Source organism: Dama dama, chromosome 27 (assembly GCF_033118175.1).
Source record: "Dama dama isolate Ldn47 chromosome 27, ASM3311817v1, whole genome shotgun sequence".
Classification (NCBI taxonomy): domain Eukaryota; kingdom Metazoa; phylum Chordata; class Mammalia; order Artiodactyla; family Cervidae; genus Dama; species Dama dama.
In genome coordinates this window covers 43415180-43441861 of record NC_083707.1, presented here as the reverse complement: position 1 = coordinate 43441861, position 26682 = coordinate 43415180, and the positions used below count along the sequence as shown (strand labels likewise).

General features: G+C 41.8%; 1 protein-coding gene across 2 annotated transcripts in view; it reads left to right on the top strand.

Moving 5' to 3' along the window:
• SPIRE1 (spire type actin nucleation factor 1) overlaps positions 1–26682 on the top strand; it is a 168562-nt gene that overhangs the window by 126871 nt on the left and 15009 nt on the right. Inside the window, exons 7-12 of one of the 2 annotated variants that reach the window (XM_061131401.1) lie at positions 2695–2781; positions 3865–3994; positions 13177–13349; positions 17443–17533; positions 21484–21626; positions 24256–24429. In XM_061131401.1, coding sequence (XP_060987384.1) covers positions 2695–2781; positions 3865–3994; positions 13177–13349; positions 17443–17533; positions 21484–21626; positions 24256–24429 — 798 coding nt within the window. The remainder of the gene's footprint in view (positions 1–2694; positions 2782–3864; positions 3995–13176; positions 13350–17442; positions 17534–21483; positions 21627–24255; positions 24430–26682) is intronic. The other variant, XM_061131402.1, reaches the window with a different exon arrangement.

The window sequence follows — 26682 nt, the reverse complement described above, 5'->3', positions numbered from 1 at the left end:
TTGTAAAGAGTAAACACACACACAAATAGAAAGGATTTTCATATACAGTCTGTATCTGAGGCAATATGTTAAGATGGTCTTAATTTAATCTTCAGGTTTTAAAATGCATAATACACCATAGTAATCCACCCTTTTCTGTATATTTGTGAAGCTGATGGTGGGAATTGAATGACTTAGCCATTTGGATCATGTTCAGAATATTATGTTATAGAAGTGCAAAACATTTCAATTGACTTCTTTCAAAGTGTTTTGGTAAAATAATTGTAACAAATAACTTCAAATAAGTCACCTTTAAAAATAACGATGTAGAAACTTAACATCTTTTATTTAGAAGTTGTATGTTTTTTTTAAGGCATTGTGACTCAAAAGTAAGATTAAGTTATGTAACTGTCTTATTTACTTACAGGTCTACAGTTTGTGTTCATTCTAGAAATTATCCTTACAGCTCAGATAACTTGTTTCAGAATGTGTTCTGTGTCTATATTAAAAAAGTAATCTCACTGACCCAGTAGTGGAGTGGAATTTGCACACTTTCCCTCCTGCCTGTATGGAATAGATTGACTCACGTTTGCACTGGCCTGCCATTTCTCTCATGAGCAGTGACACACGCTGGATAACTGGGATCCAGGATCCAGCTTCTGACTAGTGAAGACACTGACATTACTGTGCTTGTTTGGGGAATGGAACTTACAACCTTGGCCTTATTTCAAGCATTGTCTTCCTCAACCCTGTTGTGATGGAAAGGACATTAAAATAAAAGCAAGTGAAAAATAGCTGAAAAGACATGTATTATCCTATTCAGGAGTAGAATAGAAAGTTCTGATTAAGTTGTTCATACAAGGTTTAAAAAGAAAAATTGTGTAACCTGAGGTCCATGGGTAAAGAGTGCTATGGCGGGCCTTCAGCTCCACTGGTATAGGCCTCCTTACACTAGGGACTAGCAATCCCAAGTTGGCTCGGTTCAGGTGGCTTTCACTTCTGACTCTCACATGGGGCATCCAGTCCTCACTGGGGCTGGTGGGGTGGGCACAGGGAAGAGGGCCCTGGATGTCAGGAGGCTTGTCATACACCTGAGTGGCCACATTTGCAAGGGGGGTACTGGGTCTGGAGCAGCAGTTCAGGTTCTTTTTTTTTTTTTTTCATAGTCAACTTTATTTCTCACTCCATTTCAGTCATTCAGTTGTGTCCGACTCTTTGCAACCCCATGGACTGCAGCACGCCAGGCCTCCCTGACTGTCGCCAACTCCCAGAGTTTACTCAAATTCATGTCCATTGAGTTGGTGATGACATCCAACCAACCATCTCATCCTCTGTCTTCCCCTTCTCCACCTGCCTTCAATCTTTTCCAGCATTAGGGTATTTCTCAGCTGACACAAAAATAGTGACATTAACAGAAAATAATGCAAGAGTATACAGTGGCAATAAAAAATTAATCAACAGTTGACTAATGACCATGAGCAATTAAAATATATTTAAGATTGGGAGACACATAAGAAAATTGTTCATGCCCTGAAATCTTACGGTTCAGATAAGAAAATATTTCTAAAAAGTTTAACCAAATTTTATGATAATTCTAAAAATTTACATGACATTGCCAATAGCAAATTGTGAAGGTTAAAGAAACCTTCCTAACCTGTCCAAAAAAACAGTCAGCCATAGGTGATAGAGGAATAACCGAATTAACTTTTTTCCCTCCAATAAAATTGATGTATTATACAATTATTAGAATATGATAAGATAAAAGAGTGGGTCCCCAAAGTAGACGGGGAAGTACAGAGGCTTTCCAGGCAATTCATTAATCAAAGCAGCATGCTCATTTTCTGATCTTGAGAAGTGTTTCATCAGTTTTCAAGATGTATAATTCATTAACATTTGTTTTTCATCATTTATGAGAAGCATAAAGCATGTTGTGCTTTGTGAGAAGCACAACAGAAAATGCCTATCAGGTCTGTCTGTCTTTGTTTTCATGTGAGACTGGGAAATAAGTATGACTGACGGTCAGAACTGTGCCTCCTGGGGGGTCAGAGTGTGAGTTTACTAAGGTGTGATTTTGTGGGTTTCTGGAGTTTCCTTAAATTTCTTAAAAAATCTTTGTGACATGTTGCTTTAAAAAGAGAGTACGTTAAAGCAGGAGTCAGACAGACCAGGACTCTGCCAAACTCTGCTTCTTAACCAGTTCTGTTGATATAGCAGACATCCTCCTTGACCCGAACCTGAATTCTGTCTACAGAACATGAACTGTCCCCAGCCCTTCCCCTTAATTTGTATTCCTAAACTTTGTACAAGGATGAAAACAAGAGGTGAAAGACTTTCTAAATTATATAATAATTAAGCATAGTATTACTTATTCCATTCATAGTCATAATTTTAGAAAGTTTTTGTTGGAAGCATGTATCTTACATATAATTTCCCAGAATAGTAGAGCTGCAGTGTGCTTGGCATTTCTTCAGTCCTTCAGTTGTTTTTGCTCTGAATCACTCAGCCATTTGCTCTCCATTTTATTGATTTGAAATTTGTCCTCGGTGGAGCCAGATTCCACTGCAGTGGCTTTGAAGTGATGTGTGTGGATGTGTGTGCCCAGAAGCTTGTACAGACAATCCTGTCATCACATGAGGTATGTGGACGTGTGTACCCAGAAGCTTGTACAGGCTGTCCTGTCGTCACATGGATCTTCTGCTTTCTCTCTCTTTTCAGGTGAATGGTGATATTCCCCCTCGGTTAAAAAAAAGTGCCCATGAAATCATCCTGGACTTCATCCGATCAAGGCCTCCTTTAAATCCAGTACGTGGTCTGACACCTCCCCATGGCTGGCAAACGTGTGGCAACATGTTCCGCCCACAGCCCGTGGCCACAGAACACAGCTCCTGGAGGAGACTCTTTTCTCTCCGATTGTGAAGCCTGACTGTGAACACAGTGCCACGTAGCTTGCGTGTGCGCTGCCGCCCTGTACTTAAGGGTGCAGACACCTCACCTTGGTTACAGGAAATTCACATTGCTGCCTCCTCTTTCACAGTAGCCATGGTCCTCTGTTCGTGGGGTTCTTTCTGGAGACCATGGATTAGGGTGTTCTGATCAGATCTCATTGTTGGTTTGTGTTTCCTCTGCTCTACGCTTACCTCCCCTGGCTCCACAGCCAGCACTCACCAGGGCCTCTCAAACCCCTTGTACATTCAGTAACTTCAGTAACTAGAAAGAAAGGGTATTTCCTTGTTAGTTTGTATACATCTAAAACACAGTTAATCATTCCTCTATCTTTCTCTAATAAGGGAAAGAGGCCACGTAGGAAATGATTTTAGGAGGGCAGGTTGTGTAGAGCAGAGAGAGCATGGAATCAGAGCCCGGTTCTGCACACCCACGCACGGTGTGGTGAGCGCACGTTTTTTTAGCAAATTCATCTTTTTGAGCAAGTTCATCAGCCTCCCCGAGCCTTTATTTCCTCAGCTGCAGACTGAAGTGAATGATCTAAGAAGGTTGTTATGACTTAACTCAAAAACGTTACTTTCAAAAACAGTAATAGAGATGACATACTGCTTGCATTTCAGCAGCTTGCCTGTCATGGTAGCATTTAGGGAGCATGACAACAGGTCACTGCAGTTGCTTAGTTGTGTCCAACTCTTTGTGACCCGTGGACTGCAGCATGCCCTGACAATAGCTGGAGAACAGCTGACTCATTAGCGTGGCTTGAGTTCATGTGCTTGAACCACTGTGCCATCCAGTCATCTTCCTATGGCTCGAAAACTCTTTTATCAAGCAGTATGGCAGTCAGTAAAATACAGTGTCATGATACTGTGCTATATGAATGGACTTCAGTAAGAATTATTTAAGGATAACTACTCCAGCTCTAGCTATTACTTTTCTCCCAAGGCCTCAGCCAGAAAACTGAAACCTACTCCACCGCGGCCCCGGAGCCTCCACGAAAGGATCCTGGAAGAGATCAAGGCTGAGAGGAAGCTGCGGCCTGTGTCCCCCGAGGAGACCAGACGCAGCAGGCTCGGTGAGTCCCAGGCGGGAGAGTTGCCCGCCCTAGAAGCACACTCGCCTCACTCCTCTCCCTCCCTGTCTCTCCTTCTCCCCCCCACCCCCACACACCCTCACAAGTGATGTTCATTCTTGAAATACATGGAGTAGGAAGTTCCTCCCTGAAATGCCAAGTGTAAGGGCACCCCACCATGGTGTGGGCGGAGCTCTGTAGATCCCAGGGTATGGTTTTAGGACAGCCCTTCACCTCTCTGAGCTTCCATTCCTTGGTTGGCAGGAAGAGGATACAGATTCTTCCACATGTTCATGTGACTTCCATGTAAGAATGAATCAAATAGGATACTTTATAAACAGTAGAACACACATGGATAAGTTACATTTTAGAAACAGGAATAATAATAGATACATCAAGTTTCTATTGTCTTAATTATCGTTTAAAGTTATGTGTTATGTGATGAGGGACTCTACTGATAGCACTTATTACTAAACTTCCTTTATAGTTACTTTATGTTTTTTTATAAGCACACACTGATTTCCATTTAGAGCAAGATCATATTATGACACGTAAACAGCTCTCCTCCAGTTTGTAAAATGAAAGATGCCCAAGATATTCAGGGAGATAGTGTCTGGTAGCACCTGTCTGGGAACAGAGCTGGTGCCAAGACCCTGTCTCCTGGTTTCTCTTGCCATCTCTTCCCTCTCCCACGCCCATCTGAGCCTCAGGTTGCTACCACAGCTCCTTCTTCTTGAGCAGCCACACACTCGCCTTGGTGTGTTTCTGACTTCCTCAGCTCCTGCCCTGCGCACAGGCTTCTCTGAAAGTTCAGACCCACATGTGCAGCCAGCCGTCACTGGGCAGGATCTCCTCCCCCACTTGCAGGACAAGCCCCACCGCAGGTGACCTTACCTGCTTTCCCCCAAAATTGTCTGCCACTGCTCCCATCTCAAAGCCCAGGGCCAAGAGTGCAGTGTCCCCTGTGACTGGGTCCAGCAGCCAAGTGCTTGATCTGACTGCTTCTGATCTTCAGGGTCCTCCCCTCCTCTGAGCCAGGTCTCGCCTCCTCTGTCTGCTCAGTTGCACCAGCTCTGATGGCTCCCCTGCCTCCTGTGACTCTCGGTCACTGTGTCTGCTGCTGGGCCGTGGCCACAGGGCCCACTTCCGTCTTGCTGGCTGCTGTGTCCCCGTGTGCACTGTAGGTAACAGCAATGGAAAGTGCTTCCCGAGGTGCTAAAGCAATAGAATAGCTTCCCTAGCCAGAGCTGAAGAGTGAGGAGAGGCGAGGTACACGTATCCCTGTTGATTTTATGCCAGCAAGTGTTTCCCTTTAAAATGATTAAAACAAATCCATATGATCATGTATATAGTAATGAGCCAAAACTATACAGGATGTAAGTGGAAAGTTCTTATCCTGGGAGTCCTTGAATGAGCCTGAGGAAGGTCTGTGCATTCTTTCAGTGTAACACATTTGTACTTACTTCCCAGAGGGCATGTGTGGGGGTGGTCCATAGTTTTCCCCAGATTTCTAAAGGATGCACAGTCTAAAGGAGCAAGAACCACTATAGAAAAATAAGGAGATGGTATTATAGAATGTCAGCTTAAGACAAGATTTTAAAAGAATTACTGTGTCTTGAGATGGAATAATAGGGTAATAGGAAATATTTCAACAGAACTATAAGGTAAAACCCACATGTTGCCCTGAGAAAAGTAAATTTACAGGAGTAAATTCCAGTGGAAGCACTCGTAGGACAGAGAGGAGCAGGACATAAAGTGCCAAGTGATGGGATGGTCCTTCTCACACAAGTGCTCTGAACCCGGGGTGAGGGGTGCGGCCAGGGGCCAAGTGTGCGGGAGGCCAGTGGTCCTTGTGGTCAGCAAAGGGACACTGCATGTGATGTCACATGCCCTCATTGTATACATATTCTTCTGTTTCATTTAAACAAATTAGATGCTAGCTAACAGAAAACCTGCTTTAGAATAATTAAATGCCAATTTTGTGTTTAGTATGTCTTACTCTTTTGTTTTATCCTTATGAATTAGTGTGTCACAACAACGGGAATTGAGCTGTTGTTGAAAGTGATTGTTCTATGAGAGTCTTACTTTTAAAACTGATCTTGAACCTTAACTAGAAAATAAGAAATTGGGCTTTTCTCGTTCTGCTGATCTACATTGGTTCTTACTACACAATTTCACTTTGAGAAGTTTGGATAAAGTTGACAGGATTGTCTTGAAGAAAAGAAGTGAAAGTGTTAATCACTCAGTCGTGTGCAGCTTTTTGTGACCCCATGGACTTTAGCCCACCAGGCTCCTCTGTCCATGGGATTCTCCAGGCAGGAATACTGGAGTGAGTTGCCGTTTCCTTCTCCAGGGGATCTTCCTGACCCAGGGATCGAACCTGAGGCTCCTGCGTGGCAGGTAGATTCTTTACCATCTGAGCCCATCCTGAAGAAGTTTCCCTAAATACTTTTGTAACCTTTCCTCTCCTTGTAATTGCAAGTAGAAACCCACTATAGAAATTGGGCAAATGTTTAAAGAAGAAATGCTCCGCGTGATTTCAGCAGCAGCAGCGTGCGCTGTGACAGGGTTCGTGTGTCATGTGGCACACACAGGAACTACGTCCTCACACGGAATCGTGGCAGCAGGACTGTCTTCCCACGTGGGCGAACATGACCCACAGCGTAGTCTCTGAGGATGTGATGACTGACGTGTCCAAGTTGTCTTATATTCTTATGTGTCCCTGTTATTTTACAGGCTAGTTCTGTATTTTTTTCCTGTTAAGTCTGAAATTACTGTTCTTGTGCATCAGTCTTTGTTTACAACTGATAATTTTCCTTTTCCTAACACTTTTCTGACATCTCATACTATATTGAGATTTGAGGCTGTAAATGGTTCTTTTAACAACATCTGCCAAAAACATATGAAGAGACTTCATTCTGTTAAATATGGGTATTAGAACTCTACACTTCTACATCTGCCTCAGAAACGTGAGGACCTTCGGGTCTGCCGCCTTCTGACCACACAGGCACCTATCTTCCCTGATGGTGGTGGGTTGGGGTTGGATGGATAGAACTGGTAAGAGCTTGGGACTGCAGTGAAAATGGGTAATTCTCACTCTTACAAATACCCAAATTCTTTTATCAGCTTTATTGAGATATAATTTACCTACCATAAAATTCACCCGTTTGATATTTTTTAATGTATATAATAAAATTTTTAAAACGGATGACTTCCAACAGGAAATAAGTTTATTCTTAAGAAATTCCATTTGTTTAACTGTTACTAGGTGCACTGCTCGGAGCACCTTTTTATTTGGTATGGAAATCGTTTAATTTTTCTAACAATCCCTTGAAATAGGTACCATTATGCCCATTTTACACTTGAAGTAATGGAAGCACAGAGAGGTTAAGTAACTTGCCCAGAATCACACTGCATGTAAATGGTAGAGCTGAGGTTCAAACTCAGGCTCTTTGGCTCCTGAGGCTTTGCTTTAAGTGCCAGGTCTAATGGCCTACGGTGGAGAATTAGTGATGCTTTGTGATGCTGGTAGTGCCTGAATGAGATTTTTACAAGATGTTTGACCTGTATGCAGAGACCCAACTTCTCATCCTGAAATAAATTAAGAATACGTTTGTTCTTAAATTTTAAAGATTTTGTATATTCCCTAAAAGCATGTTTTAAAACATGGCTTGTTTTTTCTTTTGAACTCCTTTATATTTAAGTAAAAAGTCCTGTGCTGTGATTCTAAAGTGTTTTTATCTTTATCGTGCTTTCATTCTTGTTCTTTAAAAGCTGTTTTTTTCTTTTATTGTTACTCTGTTTCAAGTCTTAGTGATACAGTTAAAACTAAGATGCCATATTGCAGATAGTTTCTTGCTGCCTTCTGCCTTAAAGTGTGGAGTGTACCACCGCAGGTCTTGAACCCTCCTTCCTTTTTCGTCCTCCCTGTAAAGCCTAACATCTGAATTACTTTCCTTTTATTGTTTGTTTTCTTTTTTCAGCAATGCGGCCACTTAGCATGTCTTACAGTTTTGACTTGTCAGGTAAAGCACTTTCACACCTGACGTGGGTTTTGTGGTCTCTGTGAAATACATTTCATTCATCTGCTTGTTCAAACATGTCAGAAAAGAAAATTGAAAGGCTTCTTCTAAGCTGTGGTCAGTCATATAAAACAGCCTTTCTTTGAAAATGGTTTAAAAAAATAAAACTGTAATAAATCTCTTGCTTCCCAAGGAAGGGCCTGTGAAAGAACGTTGATGCTTGTGGTTGTGAAATGTGCTGCCCATTACACCCAGTCTCATAAGGCAGTGGAGAGTCTAAGAGAACTCCGCCTTCAGAGCCTAGAAACAAGAAAGAGTTTTGACACTTGTTACTCTTTGAAGCATTCATTCAAGCAGCTAAACTCGGAAGTGTCAGCTGCTTCTGAAGATGAGTGCTCCATAGTTGGGGGACAAGAGCCAGCTCTATACCCAGGGCTTCTGTGCATGGGGCTTTGTCGTGCTGGTGGTGTGCTGGTTAAGACACTTTGGTTGTAAAATACAATCATGTGTCCTGGGTTTGTAGTACAAGTTTAGAGCCCTTCTTTTAAATAGACAGGGATTAATGGTGAAACAAGTAACTATTCATGACAAAATTTGATCTGTAAAATCAGCCCCCTTTTTAAATTGAGTTTTTAAACTGTATATGAGCGAATTTTCAAAGCCAACTTAGTCCCAAATTAAAATGTTTTGCACATTAGAATTTTGGAGTTGGAAGCTGCTGCTTTCAATGTGAAATGAGGTCAGACATTGGCACTAGTATTTCCTTCCAAAATTTTTTTGTGTGTGCCATGAAATTGTTGGCATATCTTACACACAAATTCATATTTAAAGAACCTGAGAGTTCTAGTATCATGTTCTGTCTGAATATTTGCTGAACATCTTCCAACTGCAAAACTAGTTCCCATCTGCTTTTTAAATTTCTGTATATTTGTGGTTCTCTTAGGCATGACTAATATTTCCCTTTCAAGAAACTCAGATACATCAGTCTTCACTTACTACTTCTGACTGACCACTGAAGAGCTTTTTCTGTTTTCTTTATCCATTTGGCAATTTTTATTTTATCAACCATTTGCAAAGTAACTTTGTAAAAAAAAAAAATTGATCTGGAAAATAAACTCAGCAGTGTTTGAGAACCTATGTGTTACTGCTGATCTCCAAAAGTTGGCAGTCCATATTAAGATCTGTCTCTTCTAAATACCTACTAACGGTGGTCCTCCCCAGTGGACTCTGGGAGCAACCAGCTCCCAAAACACCCTGACTGTAGGCACAGGTGGCTGCCCTGGACCATCTGCATGCCCACACACGTGTAATTGTATGTAGGTGTGTTTGTGTCTTACCAGTTATATGATAGATTCCTGTGCTGGGAAGAAAATTCTTGGTGCTGAGCCTCCTTGATGTGAAGGAGCAACAGGAATTTTGATTTGCTATCCCTGCTTGCCATTTGATTTGCCGTCAGTGCTTATCATTTGCCATAATCTATTTTGTACCTTAATGTACTTTGTAGTTTCCACATGCTTCATTTTCTGTTTCTTGTGTTTTCATGTTTTCATTATGACCTTTTGACTAATCAATTAAAATGTTCCAAATTATAAATGGAAAAGATTGATCCATTCTTCTGACCTAAATACAAGAGCTGGAATGTGTTTCTTCTTTAAGTTGCGACATTAGCAAACTAAGGAGTAAATATTTAAATCTGTAGCATAGATAATGCATGCTAGAATAAGACAGAATTGATATATGTCCCGCTGCTTAGGTATGTTGTAGAAATACTAATCCTTAGTGGAAATCTTAATCCATCAACATTAAGGTAAGTATAATTTATTTTTCTGATGCAAATAAATATACTATCTGTATTTCAGTCATATTTCCTCCAACTAAATAAGGCAGCAGCTGGGTGTATCTAATAGACATAATTATTACACTATGTGAAATAGAAGTAATTACATATTTAATACTGTGGTTATGCGTTTTAAATTCTGAACCTAAGGCATGTGACTTCTAAAGCTATATCTAGCATCTTGAATAGTTTGCTTAAATGTCATCAGAAATTGTCTTAGGTAGAAGTACAAAGTCTTATCCAAAGGTTTGGTTTTCTCATCAGATACATTGAAGTAATAAGGATTTATTCATTTGAATGGAAAAGTATATGTAATCAAACTGCTTAAAAATATCTCTTAAAAGTATGTTTAGCTGGAACTTTTATAAATAAGCAGTGTTAGAGAAGATCACACGTACTTAGTCTTACATATGGAGATCACCCTGAAGCCTGACTGTGACATAATGTATTTTTCTATTAATTCCATTTATCTCAAAGCTTTGACCTTAGTGTGAGGTTTATTTCAGTAGTTTGAATCACCGAGCTTAAATACAGTTATGAACCTCAGCAAGATCTCCAGGCAGTGAGAGAGCTGTCAGGTAATTTCTCAGATCCCTGTGTTGAGACTGGAAGTAACTCATGGCAGCCACTGTCACATGTGTTCCCAGACCTTTAGGGTAGGCATCACCCTCACGACTTTACCAGACTTACGTGACACCAGGACTTTTCAGACTTTTAAAATCTACCCTGTGTGTGTGGTAGTCTCTCAGTCGTGTCTGACTGTGTGACCCCATGAACTGTAGCTTGCCAGGCTCCTCTGTCTATGGAATTCTCCAGGCAAGAATACCTGGGTTGCCATTCCCTTCTCCGGGGATCTTCCCAACCCAGGTGTCGAACTCCGATCTCCCATATTATAGTCAGATCCTTTACCATCTCAGCCACCAGGAAGCCCAAATCTACCATAAATGACTTTAAAATTTTTCTTAAGCAAAATCATCCATAAAATCATGTATCTTATGTAGTAATTACATTTTTTCTGAAACATTAGCTATATAACCATTAGAACTGTTGTGATGTCCCTCCTCGCTCCACTGGGGATTTTGCCCTGGGAGCCTGGACTGGGAGCCCCACGCCGGGGATGCTCACCTGCCTCCAGCAGAGTTGCAGCTGGGGCATGGAGAGCCGGGCCAGGAGAAGCATGTGCCTTCTGCCGAAGCACAGGCCCTGAAGGCCGTGTATGGAGAGTGCGTGCTGTGGAATACAAGTTTTCAGAATATACTTCAAGATCATTTTAAAACACTGTCTTTTTTTCCTTTGGTAGGAATTAAACAGTCAGCCCAGTCATTTTCTCCCTTCTCTCTAGAGAGCTTTCCAGTTACTCCTGTGAGTGTGGCAGCCTGTAGCTCTCCTATGAAAGGTCTATTGAAGGGTTTTAAGCTTTACAGTTTGTGTGAAAACCTGCTGCTTCTGCCTCTTTGTCCCCTTCAGCACATCCCTCCCCCAATTAAACATTTTTTCTAGCTGCTTAATACCTGGAGAGGTGATAACAAAGTTAACTTGTGTGTTGTCAGATTTTCTACTCAACACTTTATGTAAAATGATAAATGATTGACAGGTCTGTCTCTTTCCTTCCCTTCCTCATTCCTTTCCTCTGCTCACTCAGACCCTTCCTTCTAGTTCACAAGGACAGTTCTAGTTCTTGAGCTCTAAAATCAGGCAGAAATTGTGAATATTAAGTTAGATACACATCATTTATAATAAATAGTTTACGTAATTCTTTTAAATCATGTCAAGGAAGGCTGTACTAGAGTACACTTTCTGAATGTTACTTGGAAGCCCACGTCTTCCACTTGAAGCCTGTGAATATTATACAGTGGGGGAGCTACTGTAAACAGAACCTTACGTTCTATGTTAACTTCAGGTACAACGCTTCCTACCAGAAATGAGCAATAGTCATGTCTTTCCAGTGCTCAGTACACTCTTCACCTCTGACTCATCACGGGAGTTTCACAGACGGCTCCATGGCTATGGGCATACTGGAACTGCTTTTTCTCATTTTTAAATACTCTATTTTAGTAGTTAATTATTAAAAATGTTGGTTATTGAAACACTGAAGAAATTTATCTCCACTTGCACTGGAAGATTACAGGCCTTTGGAACTGGTGCTGCCAAGGCTCCTGTGTCAGCTCTGCTGCAGTGGCCGTGAGCAGCTGAGTCATGCTGAGCCTTAGTCTACTCGCTCACAAGTGGAGATAAAAGTCAGTGTTAATAATTGCTAACGTTGATTATGCACCGCCTTTATTACACACACTATTAAGTGTTTTATATGCAGTTGTTAACTTATGTAATCCTCACAGCGAGCCCACTTCTGCTGTTAGCCCTATTTAACAGATGAGGACTGAGTATGCTGTAATTGCTCAGGGTCAGACAAGTAGCAGCCGAGTTAGACTCTGAATCCGAACCATCCTCACCTTACTGTTCTGGGTGCTCTAAACTCTACACTCCCTACGCAGCAGCTTGTGTGCTGTGCTGCATACGCGACGTACGCACTGTGCTCTGTACCCTGTGCTCACACCCTCTGTCCTCCCACCTCCTGTGCTGTGTATAATCTGTCGACTGTACTCCCCACTCCGTGCTCTGTCCTGGACACGCTCTGTGCTCGGTGCTCCCACCCCGAGCTCTGCAGTCTCTGGTCCAGTCTGTCTTCTGCACTCGCGCTCTGTGCTGTGTGCTCCCTGCTCTGTCCTCTATAGTCTATAGTCTGTGCCCTGCACTTTGTGCTCTGTATCCTGCTCCCACACTTCTTTCACTGCCTTTCCGTCCAGATTTGATCTTGGGATAATCTATATCAGCTTTATCAGAAGGAATGTATCCCAGATTCTGTGTGTTCATGTTTATATGTGTATAGGTTATTGACTTTTTATTTTACTCAAACCACCCTCAGTCTTGTAGCCACATGCCGGAGGCTCGTGTACACTGTCACTTCCATCAGTCCATCAGTCACTCAGCAGAGGGAACTTGAGCCTCCCTGGGACTCTGGGAAGTAAAGTGACTGGAGTTGGTTTTCTGTAGGATTTCTCCCAGTTCTAAATTTTAATCTACACATACAGTGAATATATAGTTATTCATGGAAAGGTTTCCTTTATTTGAGTGTGACAGTTAATGTCAAATACACATGTGTTATATGCCCAGGTGTTACTGTGTGTGGCCTCTGTGCTGTCTACATGACATGGGAATGCCTTTCAGCTCAGTGCAGTTCTGAGTGCTGGCACTTGAAGACTGCGTTTGGTCCACTGACCACCTTTCTGTACTCAGGGAAAGGTCAGCTTTTGCCTTTTTTTCCCCAGAGGTGACAACCCCTGAATCTCCCAAGAATGTTGCAGAATCGTCCATGGTGAATGGAGGTGTGGCGTCACAGCCCAGAGAAGGTGGGTCAGGAGCCGCCCAGCAGGTTCCCGTGCCGCGGAAGAAGCTCCTCAAAGCCCCGACGCTGGCTGAGCTGGACAGCTCCGACTCGGAGGTGAGGCCCACACCCGTTCAAGGTCAGGAGGCCAGCCCTCCACGGGCCCTTGTGTCGCTCCAGCCGCTGCTTGCCCTCCTCCCAGTTTTCAGCCAGTTTTCAGTCACTCAGTCATGTCCAACTCTTTTGTGACCCCATGGACTGCAGCATACTAGACTTCCTTGTCCATCACAAACTCCCAGAGCCTTCTCAAACTCATGTCCATTGAGTCGGTGATGCCATCCAACCATCTCATCCTCTGTCTTCCCTTTCTCCTGCCTTCAGTCTTTCCCAGCATCAGGGTCTTTCCAATGAGTCAGTTCTTCACATCAGGTGGCCAAAGTATTAGAGCTTCAGCATCAGTTCTTCTAGTGAATATTCAGGACTGATTTCCTTTAGGATTGACTGATTTGATCTCCTTGCAGTCCAAAGACTCTCAAGAGTCATCTCCAACTCTTACATCCATACATGACTCCTGGAAAAACCATAGCTTTGATTATCTGGACCTTTGTCGGCAAAGTATGTCTCTGCTTTTTAATATGCTGTCTAGGTTGTCATAGCTTTTCTTCCAAGGAACAAGCGTCTTTTAATTTCATGGTTGCAGTCACCATCTGCAGTGATTTTGGAGCCCAAGAAAATAAAGCCTGTCACTGTTTCCATTGTTTCCCCATCTATTTGCCATAAAGTGATGGGACTGGATGGCATGATCTTAGTTTTTTGAATGTTGAGTTTCAAGCCAGCTTTTTTACTCTCCTCTTTCACTTTCCTCAAGAGGCTCTTTAGTTCCTCTTCAATTTCTGCCATTAAAGTGGTGTCATTTGCATATCTGAAGTTGTTGATATTTCTCCCCAAAATCTTGATTCCAGCTTGTGCTTCATCCAGCCTCTCATTTCACATGATGTACTCTGCATATAAGTTAAATAATCAGGGTGACAATATACAGCCTTGACGTACTCCTTGCCCAATTTTGAACCAGTCTGTTGTTTCATGTCCAGTTCTAACTGTTGCTTCTTGACCTGCATACAGGTTTCTCATGAGACAGGTAAGGTGGTCTGGTATTCTCATGTCTTTAAAGAATTTTCCACAGTTGTGATCCACACAGTCAAAGGGTTTAGCATAGTCAATGAAGCAGATGTTTTTTTGGAATTCTCTTGCTTTTTCTATGATTCAGTGGATGTTGGCAGTTTGATCTCTGGTTCCTCTGCCTTTTCTAAATCCACCTGGAAGTTCTCACTTCACATACTGTTGAAGCCTAGCTTGGAGGAGTCTGAGCATTACCTTGCTAGTATGGAAATTAGTGCAGTTGTGTGGTAGTTTGAATATTCTTTGGCATTGCCCTTCTTTGGAATTGGAATGAAAAGTGACCTGTGGCCACTACTGAGTTTTCCAAATTTGCTGGCATATTGAGTGCACACAGAAGGGTTTTGTTTTTGAACTAAGATTGTTATAAATTATAGAGACAGATCTGAAACCCAAATCTAAGCCCAGAATCTTCATATCTCATAAACTTTCTAGTTTTCCAACTAGCAGTATATGAGAATGCCTAAATGAAAATAATTTAACTGGAAAAGGGACTTAGAAATTGTGTTCAACATCATTACTTTGCAGTAAGAACACAGCCTAGTGGAGGCAGAGGCTTAGTTTACAAAGTCAAGACAACAGAAAAGTAACAGAATCCCTACCAAACTATGAATAGACCTCCCAGCACCAGGTCTTCTTTCTTTTCTCAAAATTCTTAATCTCAGTGGTTTTTTCGGTCTATCTTTAATAACCTCTACTAGCCAGACCCAGGTAATGTTGCCAGACCCAGGTAACATTGTAAAAGTCAAGATAAGCTTTGATTGGCACTATATCAAAGCTTTCAGTAGGGAAGCAAAGCTTAGGAGCTGTATCTGTGCCTTAACTGGGCATCTTGTCAAGAAAAGGGAGATTTTCCTTCCTGCCCAATGAGTTCGGTGCCGAGGCTTGTATCTGAGATGACTCTGGTGGCGTCAGGGATAGCCCCACCCTGGGAGCACAACTGTGGGACTTCTGACAGTGGTGAGTGTCAAAGACTAGTATGATGCTGCTGTGAATAATAGAGCACATGTATCTTTTTGAATTAGTGTTTTTGTTTTTTTCAGATACATACCCAGGAGTGGAATTGCTAGGCCATATGGTAGTTCTGCTTTTAGTTTTTTGAGAAACCTCCATACTGTTCTCCACAGTGGCTGCAGTGATTTACATTCCCACAAACAGTGTACAAGTGTTCCCACTTCTCCACATCCTCTCCAACATTTATTATTTGTGTTTTTTTATTTTGTTTTGTTTTTGGTGATAGCTGTTCTGACAGGTGTGAGGCGATAGCTCCTTGTGGTTTTGATTATAATTTCTCTGGTAGTTAGCAGTGCTGAGCATCTTTTCATGTACCATGTTGGCCATCTGCATTTCCTGTTTGGAAAAATGTCTGTTCAGTTCTTCTGCCCATTTTTTAATTGTTTTTTTCTTGATGTTAAGATGAACTGTTTAAGTCCTATTTGTTTATTTTTTGCTTTTATTTCCTATTTTAGAAGATGGATCCAATAAAATATTGCTACAATTTATGTCAATAAGTGTCCTGCTTACATTTTCCTCTGGGAGTTTTATGGTATCCGGTTTTACAGTTAGGTCTTTAATCAACTTTGAGTTTATTTTATTTTATTTTATTTTTTTAGTTTATTTTTTAATGGTAGGATTAGTTTTCAAGTAGTCTCAAAGTAGGTCAGCTCCCTAAGGTGGGCAAGGCAGAAGCAGGGGGCAATCCACGGCTTCTGGGAGAAAATCCCAAGAGGTGCTGAGCCACATCCCTCCCCACAGCAATCCCATGCCCACCCTACCTGCCCAGGGCGGACTCCTCACTGCTCTCAGGGGAAGCATTTCAGACCCTTGGGAAGGAGGGAGGCTGCGCAGCATGGACATGCCTCAGACTTCAGTAAAACTAGCTGTAACAGTGGTTCTGGGAAAGTTGGTTGAAGGATGTACAGATGGTTTCTGCTGTTTGAATCAGGAGCTCCCACCTCATAACTGCTGAGAAGTCCTCTTTTCCTCTGAGATATTCATAGCTTTACTTCCTTTTGACCTTCCAGAAGCAGGAGATAAGCGAGTTCTCACTGACTTTTCTGGGGACGTGTATGACATCCTGTGTATGACCTCTGGGTGAGGCTTGGCCGATGTCGCCTGGTTTGTTCTTGGCAGTGAGCACCAGGAGGAGGTGGCTTCTCAGACCGTCCTTGTGTGGACTCTCTGTACACGGCTTTCTTCTTCTCCTGTTCCTTGACTAGGTCCTTTGTAGTGGGGCTTGTTCGAAACTAATGCTTTCCACACTAAGTAGGTCAGAAAGGATTTTCACTATTTGTCTCACATAATCATAGATTAACATATTAACCTAACTTTCTTCTATATTTAAAAATATTTGGCAGTTTTCTCTATGTATTATGGAATTGAGTTGTCTTCCAGTTAATATGTATCTCCTGTCACATAGTAAGTAGTAAATTTTTCATGAATAAATATTGTACCTCACTTTGGCATAGTCTAAAACAAATTAAGACGGTCTCTTCTCACAAGTAATAGGAATTTAAATTTTATTTGACACAGTCCAGACATATTTCTCATGAAATATGTTTTCATTCATTAAACAAATATTTATGCATTACTTAGTAAGGGATGGACTTGGTAGTAGGTGACAACAATGAACAAAACACATCTACCTCTGTAGGGGTTATAAGTCTGTTAGTTTTTTAAATATGTTAAATACTTGACTGATGATGTTAATCACCATTTGTTGTGTGTCAGGTGATGTGTTAAGCATTTTAAATGTGTTCTCAGATTTGTCCTTGTAGTAACCCTATTGAAATTATGAAACTGAGATAAGAAACTTGCTCTATGTCACATCACTCTAATGAGGAACAAAGCTGGGGCACACACCCAGATATGTCTAATTTTAGATCCCTTCTAGTTTGTCTCCAACTTGCTTTGAACCTTGGACATTAAAATGTGGTGCCTCACGTTACCTCTTACGAGTGAGCACCCTTAATGAGCATGAGAGCAGTAGTGCCTAAGAAACCTGTCTCTCCCCTTTGGCCTGTGTCTTTTTCAGGAGGAGACCCTGCCCAGGTCTGCCAGTAGCAGCAGTGCATCTCCCTCCTTCCTGGAAGACCCCTTCCTAGAGACTGTGTCCACAAGGAAGAGTGAGTATTTGTGGTACAAGAACCAGTGTCAGATGCCTTAAAAAACATGTTTAACCTAGGAAAGGGAATCCCAAAGTGCCTTGTTGTCATTTGGGGTAACTAAAGAACCAATCCTGGAATTGCACTGGTCAGGAGTAGAAATAATCGTTTTTTTCCTAGAATAACATCATAAAATAGGGCTAAACTGGTAGTTGGGTCTCAGGTTCTCAACTTAACAACAAACCAGTCACCTTTGGGCTTACAGATAATAGCTGTAGGGAGTAGGTCAGCCTGTGTGTACTTTTTAGAATTACCTCATTATCTAAATTTAAGCCAGAAGCCCTGAATAATCACACTTGTTATCATTCCTGCTACACACACACAAATACACCCCCACACACCCTTCCCCCTTACCCACGTACAAGTATAGGTAATAAAAACACCTTTATAACTCTTTACAGAATCTAAAATGAAGTGATTTTGAAAAGTACTATTGGCCATCTTTTTGAAAGTTCTTACTTGGCTGTGTTGGGTCCTCACTGGGGTGTGTGGGGTCTCCGTGGGGTCTCTCCCTGAGGTGCCCAGGCTGTCTAGCTGTGGGCTGTGGGCTTAGTTGCTCCAACGCATGGGATCTTAACTTCCCAAACCAGGTATTGAACCTGTGTTCATGGCATTGCAAGGCAAATTCTTAACCAGTGGACCACCAGAGAAACCCCAGTGTTGGTAATCTTTTCATTTGTAAGATTAATATAAAGGATTAACAATTAAATATTAGAGGGGAGGATTCTGGGCAGATGGCAGAGTAGCAGGCACCATGCAGTTGTCTTTCCACCTAGACAATAACTGCAGTGGCAGAATCTGTCTGATATAATTATATTCGGAATGCTAGAATCTGTTGCATGCTTACAACTTCCAGGGGAAGATGGTGAATTGTGGTTAACTTCAGTAACCTTCAGTAAGATTTCAGCTCTTAGTGAGTGGCAGCCATTCATTCCCCTGTCCCCGTCCACATGACAGGCAGCTGTGTGCTGTTCCTGAAACAGCTTGCACACAGCTGGCGGGGCCAAGACGGACAAAATGACCTGGCCCTCCAGATCTTGGGGCTCTGTGTTCTGGTCACTGCTTCTGATTTCAGAGGTGCAGACAGACGTAGACGGCTGTTGCTGAGCTGTTGTCAGCTTCCCCCTCACCCCTTCATATCTCCAGGGGATAGGCGAGAATTGGAAAGTGACCATGAATGCCCAGGGAATGGCTCATCAGGGACCTGAGGAGATGTTAAGTTTACATCAGGCTGATCTTCAAAGATCAGCCTTCAACAGTAAGAGAAACAATGAATGGAGACAGTAACAAAACTCAGGAAACTCTGGGGAAGGGTAGAATCTAATTTCCAGAATTACCACATTGATAAATTCAAATGTCCAGAATTCAGCAAAAAATCACAAGGCACATAAAAAAACAGAAAAGTATGGCTCATTCAGAAGAAAAAATAAGTCAACAGAAACTGTCCCAGAGCAAAATGGAGGTTTATTTCTATAAGCATTTATGTTAAAAACAAGACTTGTGTTGAAAAACAAAATTTCAACAAGTAGTCGCACAATAAATGTTCTGGTTTTAAAAACAAGAATGATGTCAAATAAAAAAATATATATATAATTTGAAAATATCTTTTGTTTTCTGGGTTGTCTTTTCACTTTTTTTAACTTTTTATTTTGTATTGGGGTACAGCTGATTAACAGTGTTGTGACAGTTTCCAGTGAACAGTACAGGGGCTCAGTCATACATATGCATGTATCCATTCTCCCCCAAACTCCCCTCCCATCCAGGCTGCCACGTGACATTGAGGAGAGTTCCATAGCACTCTGAGGCTTTCAATTGGAACATTTAGTCCATTTCCATTTAAAGCAATGATTAATATTTGTGCACGCATGCTTAGTTGCTCAGTCGTATCTGACTCTGCAGTGCCACAGACTGTAGCCCACCGGGCTCCCCTGTCCATGGAATTCTCTAAGCAAGAATATTGGAGTGGGTTTCCATTCCCTTCTCCAGGGTATCTTCCCAACCCAGAGATAAAACCCAGGTCTCCTGCATTGCAGGCGGATTCTTTACAGGCTGAGCTACCAGGAAAGTCCATTATTGGTATTTATTGATATTAATAGGTATGTATGTACTACCATTTTGTTCATTGTTTTGCAGTTGTTTTTATTTCCTTTTATTCCAAGAAAAAAGGAATCTTTTTCCTTGATGACTATCTTTAGTGTTATGTGGAGTTCTTTCTCTTTTCTGTGTATTTGTTATATAGGCTTTTGGTTTGTGGTTACCATATAGGTTCATATATTGACAAGTGAATATTTTAAGTTGATGACCTCTTACATTTAAACACATTCTAACAGTACTACATTTTTGCCCTGCCAAACACATTTTGTTTTTAATAATCACATTTTACATTTTTATTTATTTTTTTAGCCCTTTAGACCAATTTATTTTATATCCATTTAATATATCGTCTGGGACTTCCCATGGTCCAGTGGGAAATGCCCCCAAATACAGGGGGCCCAGGTCTGATCCCTGGTCAAGGAACTAAATCCCACATGCCACAACTAAGACACAGCTCAGCCAAATAAATAAATAATAAATATTTAAAAATATACATATCATCCAACAAAGTACAATAAAGTTTACAACCAGCTGCATAACAATGTAACTGTAAACAATTTAATACCACTGAACTGTATGTTTTAAAATTGTATAATTGGTAAATTTTTACAGTGTTCAATTGGGTTAGATGGTAAATATTATGTGCAGTTTAAATAATTTATGCAATTATTTAAAATTTTGCTAAGAAAAAACATATTACAGTATCTTTAGTATATTGACTTCATTTTTTGTACATGTATATGTGGAGGTTTCAGTGGTTAAAATTCTTCAAATAGTATTTTGATTTACTTAAACAGATTACATCAAAAACAATAGGAGCTGACCTTGGTTATTATCTGTAATTGGTATTTGACCAGACCCATTAAATATTATAGAGACTCCATTAAATCACATGATGCATTTCTGTACCTTTTCTTGATTGAGGGAATTATATTCTGTTTTTTTAAGTGATTTATTGCTAGGACAGTCCAAGTAGATGGTCATCTCCTCCTCACTGTGCTGACTTTCACTTTTCCTCACCTTATTACTGCACAGAGGGTGGGAGGAAGGACGGACAGACAGACAGCAGAGTTCTTGATGTCCTCCTGTGTTTCCACAATGTGAATCAGAGCCTGAAACATTGCCCATTTAAACTCTGTCCCCAGATATTCCTAGAGAGGAGCAGTGGCATATATAGTATTAACATTGAAGCTGAAACTTATTTCTTTAATTTAAATAAAGCTTGATTTAAACTAAGGATAAAATGTCTTGATACACATCAAGAAGAAAAGAGTTTTCATATTTTCTTTTAAAAGGAAGGTATACATGACAATTTTGGTATGATTTGACACAAACAATACATAATTTTCACATACTTTTAAAATAAAGCCCAAGATCTATTCCTTGAATTCTTTGCCCTTGGAATTGTTTATTGAATACAAGTCTTTTGCCCAATTTAAAAAAAATTTGAATAAAGCCTAAGACTCTTAACTGCAAAATTCTGTGGAAAATAACAGGATGGCATTTGTATTATGAACCTGAGACTCCATTTCTGTTGCATTTTATGCATGAATTTGAATATTGAACACTTTTTCCTTTTCCTTGCTATTTCAGTAGCAAGTTTATCTTGCAAAGATTATTCTATAACAATCTTCCAGGGTCCCCTAGTGGCCTCCAGTCCTAATGTATCACTCAAACAAAATCAACACTTCATCTCTGAATGCAGTTGGTCACACATGGCAAAGGGTTTTCTGTTAGAAATTTGAAACTTAAGTTGCTTTTTTCTTTTTTCTTTTATAAGAGAATTGATTTCAGTTTGGTTCATCCTGTTTCTTCAGACCCTCCCAAGTTTTTGCCCATATCCTCCACACCTCAGCCTGAGCGACGGCAGCCACCCCAGAGACGACATTCCATTGAGAAGGAAACACCCACTAACGTGAGACAGTTCCTGCCGGCATCCAGGCAGAGCTCCCGGTCTCTCGTAAGTAGCCCACAGACTCTGCAGAGCAACTTGTAAGCAGTTAGAGACCTGGAATCATTAGTTTCCTTGAGAAGCTTCCAGAAGCTAGAATGAACTTTATAAATAACCTTATTTGTTGTTATTAGCTGAAGAAAACCAATCCTAAGAGTAACCAAGTGAAATCTGACATTCTTTGTTTATTTAAAGTACTTTTTTCCCCCTGGAACACTTATTTATGGTTCAAAGTATGGATATTTATTAAAGAAACATTTTTTTCCTTTCAAATGCCACTTAAACATTGTTGAAACTAAACAGAAAACTTAGTGAAGTCTGACTACAGTAGACTCTTATTGAGGCAGATGTCCAAAGGGAGAATTTTGATTCATAAAAATGCATTGTTCCATGTTTTCAAGCATGTTTTGTGATACTGGAGTCACGGCAGCTGTTTGGATGGGTTGACAGTTTGCGCTGTTTTCCAGAGACATCCAGGCTCACATCATGGCTATTCACTTCTCAGACAGGGGATGTAGCCCACGAGGTCCTTCCAGGAAGAGGCAGTGGATCTGCCAGAGAAAACCTGCGAAGGTTCTTTCTGTCCCACTTGACTTCCCAAATACCTGCAGGCAAAGTACAAGGATTCAGTCAATAATTCTACCAGCAGCCAACCTGTGTTTCTTCAGATTCTCATGAATAAAACACTAGACTCTGCTGAGTCCATACTTTAAGGCTGTAATGAATCACCAGTGGTTCAAGAAAGCAATGATAGAGGTCCCTCCCTCCAGTGGTGTGGTTTTTGTGAAGAAACCAAGTTTGAACTGCACTGATAGTGTTGAATTGATCAGTCATCTCTATTCCCAAATAATGTGATTAAAGAATTAATGATTTTGTGGCAACTCTTGTTAGGATTCCTCTAAGTCCTAAATAATCACCACACACTGAAATATGCTGAAATACAGCTTTATCAGTGCTTTACCACCTGAAAAACTGAACTCTCACTGGACACGTTCAAACTTTAAAATCCAAAGGCTTTTTTTAATACGTTATTTAACAAAATACACAGTTAACTGCTACAGCTGAAAAATACATGAGAGGGAGCGCCTTTGTGATTTTTTTCACAAGTCCAGTGATTAGAAGGTTCTTTTCTTTACACAGCTTTTCCTAGAAGTCAGTTTGTCATTCAGCTATGTGTGTGCGATCATATGATGTCACTGTTGAGGTTAAACTTAAAATTAGCAGTGTAAAGACACTGTCAGATTAACTACAAGGAGTATTTGGCTGGTGCATCTGTGCTAAATTGCTTCAGTCATTTCAGACTCTTAGCGACCCCCATGGACTGTAGCCCACCAGGCTCTTCTGTCCATGGATTCTCCAGGAAAGAATAGTGGAGTGGGTTGCCATGCCCTCCCCCAGAGGACCTTCCCCACCCAGGGATCGAACCCATATCTCTTATGTCTCTGGTGTTGGCAGGCGGGTTCTTTCCCACTAGCACCACCTGGGAAGCCCTGTTGGCTGGTGATAGAAACTTCACCAAGGAAGGCTGTGAGGTGTCTTCCTGGCACAGGGGAGCTCAGTGTGTATGGTCAGACTGTGAGCTGTTTTTGTGGAGGAGGAGAGCAAGGTACAACCAGCATGCCTTTGCGGAGAAGGGGCTTAGTGAGCAGGCAGGGGAGCCCTGCGGTCTGTGCGGACTGGTATTTGTTCACAGAACTCCACCCCTTCAGTGCCTCTAGGGCCCAGCTGAGATGCAAGAACCTCCAGATCAAAGTCCTGACTTTTCTTGCCAGTAGCTTATCATGGGAAATCCATAAAATCCCACTCCTTTAGTGGCAGTGGCATCTAGTTTTGTAAGTATTGTTTTTAAAAGTATGATTTAGCTATTTTTTTAAGAAAACACTGAATCATTTTGCATTTATAAGGTCTCAACTAAAGACAGCAGAAAAGTCTTTTGTTGTTACTGATTTTCATTTATTTTATTTTTTTGATTTTCATTTATATTGGACCTTCCTCCCTTTCCTCCTGGGGTTTCCCAGGTGGAGCTAGTGGTAAGGAACTCACCTACCAATAATGTAGACACAGGAGATGCCGATTCAATCCCTAGGTCAGGAAGATCCCCTGGAGGAGGGCATGGCAATCCACTCCAGTGTTCTTGCCTGGAGAATCCAATCCCATGGGCAGAGGAGACTGGTGGGCTACAGTCATGGGGTTGCAGAGTCGTACACAACTGAAGAGACTTAGCACCCTTTCCTCAGGACGTTGAAAGTGTACTTTTTTGCATCATTTGGTCAGATGATTGGGGGCAGCACCCTCCGAGTAGGGGAGGGGTGGCTGCTGGGTGTGTGTTTCTGCTGTTGCCTTGGGCCTGCATCCCACAGACCTATGTGGGAGATGGAGTTCACAGGACAGCTGAAGTGTTGCTGTGTGAACTCAAATTCTCCAGCCGTGACTTTCGTGGTTGATTTCCTTTTGACACATAATGGATGCAGATGATGGCCTGGAGACCCATGTGGAATCTCACATTAATGCCCTCCGTGGTGTTTTTATCTGTTTTTCTTTCATGCTCTATAATGGTTCTGTATCAGTCACTCATGTTCAGCAGTATTTTCTCCATTTCTTCTCCCCTGCCGTTCTCTTCCCCATACATATTGTTCAGGTTCCAAGGATGACCAGAGCATGGCCAGCGCCGCCTTTCCGACCACTTTTTTCTACCCTCCAAACAGCTTCTCTGCTCGGCTCTCACCCTTTGGAGGCAACCATGCTGGGGGTAGCTGGGGCTGTTTATTATCTGTGTGAGAGAGCTTTTACCAGCAGGTGGAGACACACACAGGTTGGCCTCCTTCTGCGGGCTCTGGGAATTACCTTCCTCTGTCTCTGGTCGTGATGCCTCAGCTGCCACACTGCACAAATTAACAGCTTAGATGGACATTTTGCTTCTGACCGTTGATTCCAATCTTTGGTAGATGCATAGATCACACCATGATCTCAAATGACAGGATGATAGTGAAAGGACAACAAACTCAGAATGCAGCAGCGTCAGGGAGCCTGTGGGCGGAGCTTCTGTGGGACCTGATGGAAAGGCATTCCCGTCAGCCTCCCCCAGAAGCAGTCATCCACACTCAGCTGCGCAGCCAGGGAGTCACGAGGATTCTTCCTCTTCTCCAGCTCCTGTACGGCTGTGTTATGGTGGTCAGGATGGTTGTTAAAAAATCCACGCTGCTTCTCTGTACAGAGAAATCAAGTTTTATCAATGTGATTATTTAAAATATTTTAAATACTCACTTTGTATTGTCTTTGAGATTTTCATACAGAATACACTTTTTAGACAAAGTATCATTTCCAGACCTCAGTGGCATAAAAAGCCTTGGGGACGGTCATCAGGCTTCCCCTGCCTGCAGTGCAACCGGTGTGGCAGCAGCCCACCTGGCTCCAGGATCCTTCCTGTTGACCAGACCGGTCCTTGACAAGCAAACAGCCGCTAGTTTCTTTGTTATTCTTTATTAACCATCTTGGTTCAGAAAAGAAACTGAATGAGGTACAACAGATTACTTTCTCTTCATTTGGCATGAAATTCAGGCTTCATCCTGTTTTTCGTTTTTGATCTGGCCATGTGAGCCGTGGTCAGATGCAGGAGTGGCATTTAGTACTGCCCCTCCTACTGCTGTTTCTGAAGATCTCTGACATTTTGTTTTTATTGTCAACCCTCCCCAGTCTGTCTACTAAGTCTACAGATGACTTTAGATAATTTACCTTGAATTTTAAAGATGAACTTGGAAAAAAGAGTTAATATTTGCTCTTTTTAAGTGTGCTTTCCTTTGGTTTATTAAGAACTCAAAAGGCTGTTTTGGATAATTGTCAAATCTCTCTTATTTATGAAGTTTTGGCTAACCAAAAACACTATAAAATGTGACTGTTTCTGTTTCTCCAGCTCAGTAACAGATGATATACTGTGCTCTCTAATTTCTGTGCTGGCTTAACTCTGATGCCTTTTGAATGGTAAATATAACCAGAATATTTAACAGAAACCCAGCCATTTTAGTGACATACGTACAGTGAGTTCTAAAGGCACAGCTGCCCTGTAGTATATTGTGATCTCTGAAAACTTAAGATGTAGCTTCCCATTTCTAAATGTGGGAGCTGCCCTGCAGCACAGACAGCCAGAGTCAGAGTCGTGCTGCTCTGGCCCCCAGCGTCCGTGCCAGGCCAGGGCCCAAGTTCCGTGCCTGCTGTAGTGTGGCCGGCCCCTCATGACATGGGGGACGGGGGCTCAGCTCGGGGTGGGGTGCGAACCCTGAGTGCCCTTCACATTTTGCAGCATGAGGATCTCAGCAAGATCTGAGGTAATTTGGCTTTGGGGATGTTGAATCAGTATTTTTTCATCAGTTGAAAAAAAATGAAAGCTAATCTATTAATTATTTTCTTTCATGTTGCATTAAAGTTTTGTTGTCCTTGGGAAAGCACCAGATTTAAAACATTAGCATTTGACCTGATGGAAGCTATTTACCAAAGGATAATCTGCTTGAAATTCTAAAAAAAGAACATGAACACCAAAAAAACCCCACCATTTCTTATTTTATCTAACAGAGCAGTCAGTGGCTTTGGGTATGGTTCAGAGCAGAAAGTCAAAAGTAGGCTCTGACTGAGCCCGTCTGTGACTCGAGGCTGAGGCGAGGGCAGTGCCTGCTATCAGGGTTGCAGCACATCTCACCGCCTGCGTCACATTGTAAGGTTGCCATCTTCTTAACACACGGCCACCAATCTCGGGGAAGAGTCTTCTGCTTGTTTGCTAGATTCATATATAGGTAGTCATGCTCGTCGCTGATGAATAAAGACGACTGTAAAGACTTCTTATGACATGTCAGAAGCTGAGAAAAGTTGCTGTTCAGTGTGTGCAGCCGGCGCATTAGTCTGAGCACAGTTGTGATGTCCAGCATTCAGAGGCTGTCCTGTCCCAGTGGACACACACACACACACTGTTCTCAGGGCCGAGCAAAGCACAGTAAATATTGGACATGCCAACTGAAGCTTGTTATCTTTGAAAGCTCTTCCTACTGAGAGAAAATTGTGTGATGGTGGGATTTTT